This window comes from Aplysia californica, unplaced genomic scaffold (genome assembly GCF_000002075.1).
Source record: "Aplysia californica isolate F4 #8 unplaced genomic scaffold, AplCal3.0 scaffold01996, whole genome shotgun sequence".
Taxonomy (NCBI): domain Eukaryota; kingdom Metazoa; phylum Mollusca; class Gastropoda; order Aplysiida; family Aplysiidae; genus Aplysia; species Aplysia californica.
The window spans coordinates 4,393-6,076 of NW_004799266.1; the positions used below are offsets into that span (position 1 = coordinate 4,393).

The following is a 1,684-nucleotide window of genomic DNA, read 5'->3' on the forward strand; positions in this document are numbered from 1 at the left end:
GTGTGAACACCAGGTTTGTGGATCAAGAAGACATCTGTGTGCAGTACCTGTACTGTGAGTCCTGTCTACGCAACTCTGACACGCCACACAGTGACACTCTCGACACGCGAGCACAAGTAGCAGCCGGTGCCAGGGTACAGCTAGCAGCCGGGACGGGGGCTCGCTTCAGTAAAGGACAGGTGAGAGTTTGTTCCCTGGGCATAACTGTCAGACACAACAGTCAGACACACAACAGTCAGACACAACAGTCAGACACAACTGTCAGACACAACTGTCAGACACAACTGTCAGACACGACAGTCAGACACGACTGTCAGACACGACAGTCAGACACAACTGTCAGACACAACTGTCAGACACAACTGTCAGACACAACTGACAGACACAACAGTCAGACACAACTGTCAGACACAACTGTCAGACACAACAGTCAGACACAACAGTCAGACACGACTGTCAGACACAACAGTCAGACACAAAAGTCCAGGCTTTAAAAACATTTATTTCATTTTCACCTATCAGTCAGTGTTTGAGCTGTTAGCCTGACCTTCAAAACCATTTTTTGTGCTACTTCTCAAATGAACGGTCACCTACTGTGACCTACGGAGCATTCAGCATATAAAAAAGTGGCACCAATTTTGTAACAAAAAATGTAACATACTTAAAGCTCCTATGCAGTGTATGCACATGTTCCTTTCTTAATCTTATGCGGATAAAATCCCCGTTTTTCAGAAAACAAATGTTTGCGTATTGTTCATGGAGGGAGACCAGTTCCAGTTGTTGATTTCCCTCAGATTGCTCCGAAGTGTGTCCCCCGGTTCCAGTTGTTGATTTCCCTCAGATTGCTCCGAAGTGTGTCCCCCGTTGTTTTATGCTCTCTCAAATGATGCACGTCTGCTACGGTACATCTTTAGCCTATCAAATTTTCCTGTCTATTTCATTTAGTGTCAACAGGTTTGTTTCGCACTTTCTATTCCTAGATGTACAGATATAAATGTCTATATTATATATATCATATTTGTCTTTCTTGTGTAGTTTAATTTTTTATTTTTTTTCTCCAGATGTGGCTGTTTGCCAGTCAAGTAAAAGTTTTGCCCGACGAGCAAGACTAAAACCTTCACCTCTGGTCCCACTTTGGTGTTGAGGCGACCATCCAGTCAGCGACTCTCAGCATGACCTTGGTCTGACACCACGTCGTCACGTCTCCCTCTGGGCTGGCCAGACTTGGAACGAGAATATCGGAATAAATCAATGACTGAATGATGAAGGAACAGTAGACACTGGGCACTAGATGTACCGTCAGATCTACACATGTGTTCCTTTCCTTCTGACTGTGGTAACTGTTCCATGAATTGATGAAGAGTCGTTGTCAAGTGCACATAGCATGCTCTACCAGTGATCTCAGATGTCCTCTGCTCTAGTCCACCTCCATGATACGACAATTCTACGGTGGCCGTGCTGGAAAAAGATGAGAAGTAAAAAAATATCTCTGGGAAAGAAAAGGGCAATAATTGGCAACAGTGAGTGATCGATCAGCAGTGGGGGAGTCATGAAGGCCTTTAATGAAAACCTTTCCTTTTGTTCATCAGCAGTGGGGGAGTCATGAAGGCCTTTAATGAAAACCTTTCCTTTTGTTCATCAGCAGTGGGGGAGTCATGAAGGCCTTTAATGAAAACCTTTCCTT

The 1,684-nt window shown here is 44.5% G+C and overlaps 1 protein-coding gene across 1 annotated transcript; it reads left to right on the forward strand.

The window, feature by feature from the left end:
• Positions 1-1,677, forward strand: LOC106014051 (the record flags this gene model as incomplete). The annotated part of the gene is given in 2 exon segments (XM_013091070.1): positions 1-179; positions 1,062-1,677. Coding segments are annotated over 2 exon segments (230 nt in total), but the record flags the coding sequence as incomplete, so codon positions are not given.
• Positions 1,678-1,684: the final 7 nt, after the last annotated feature.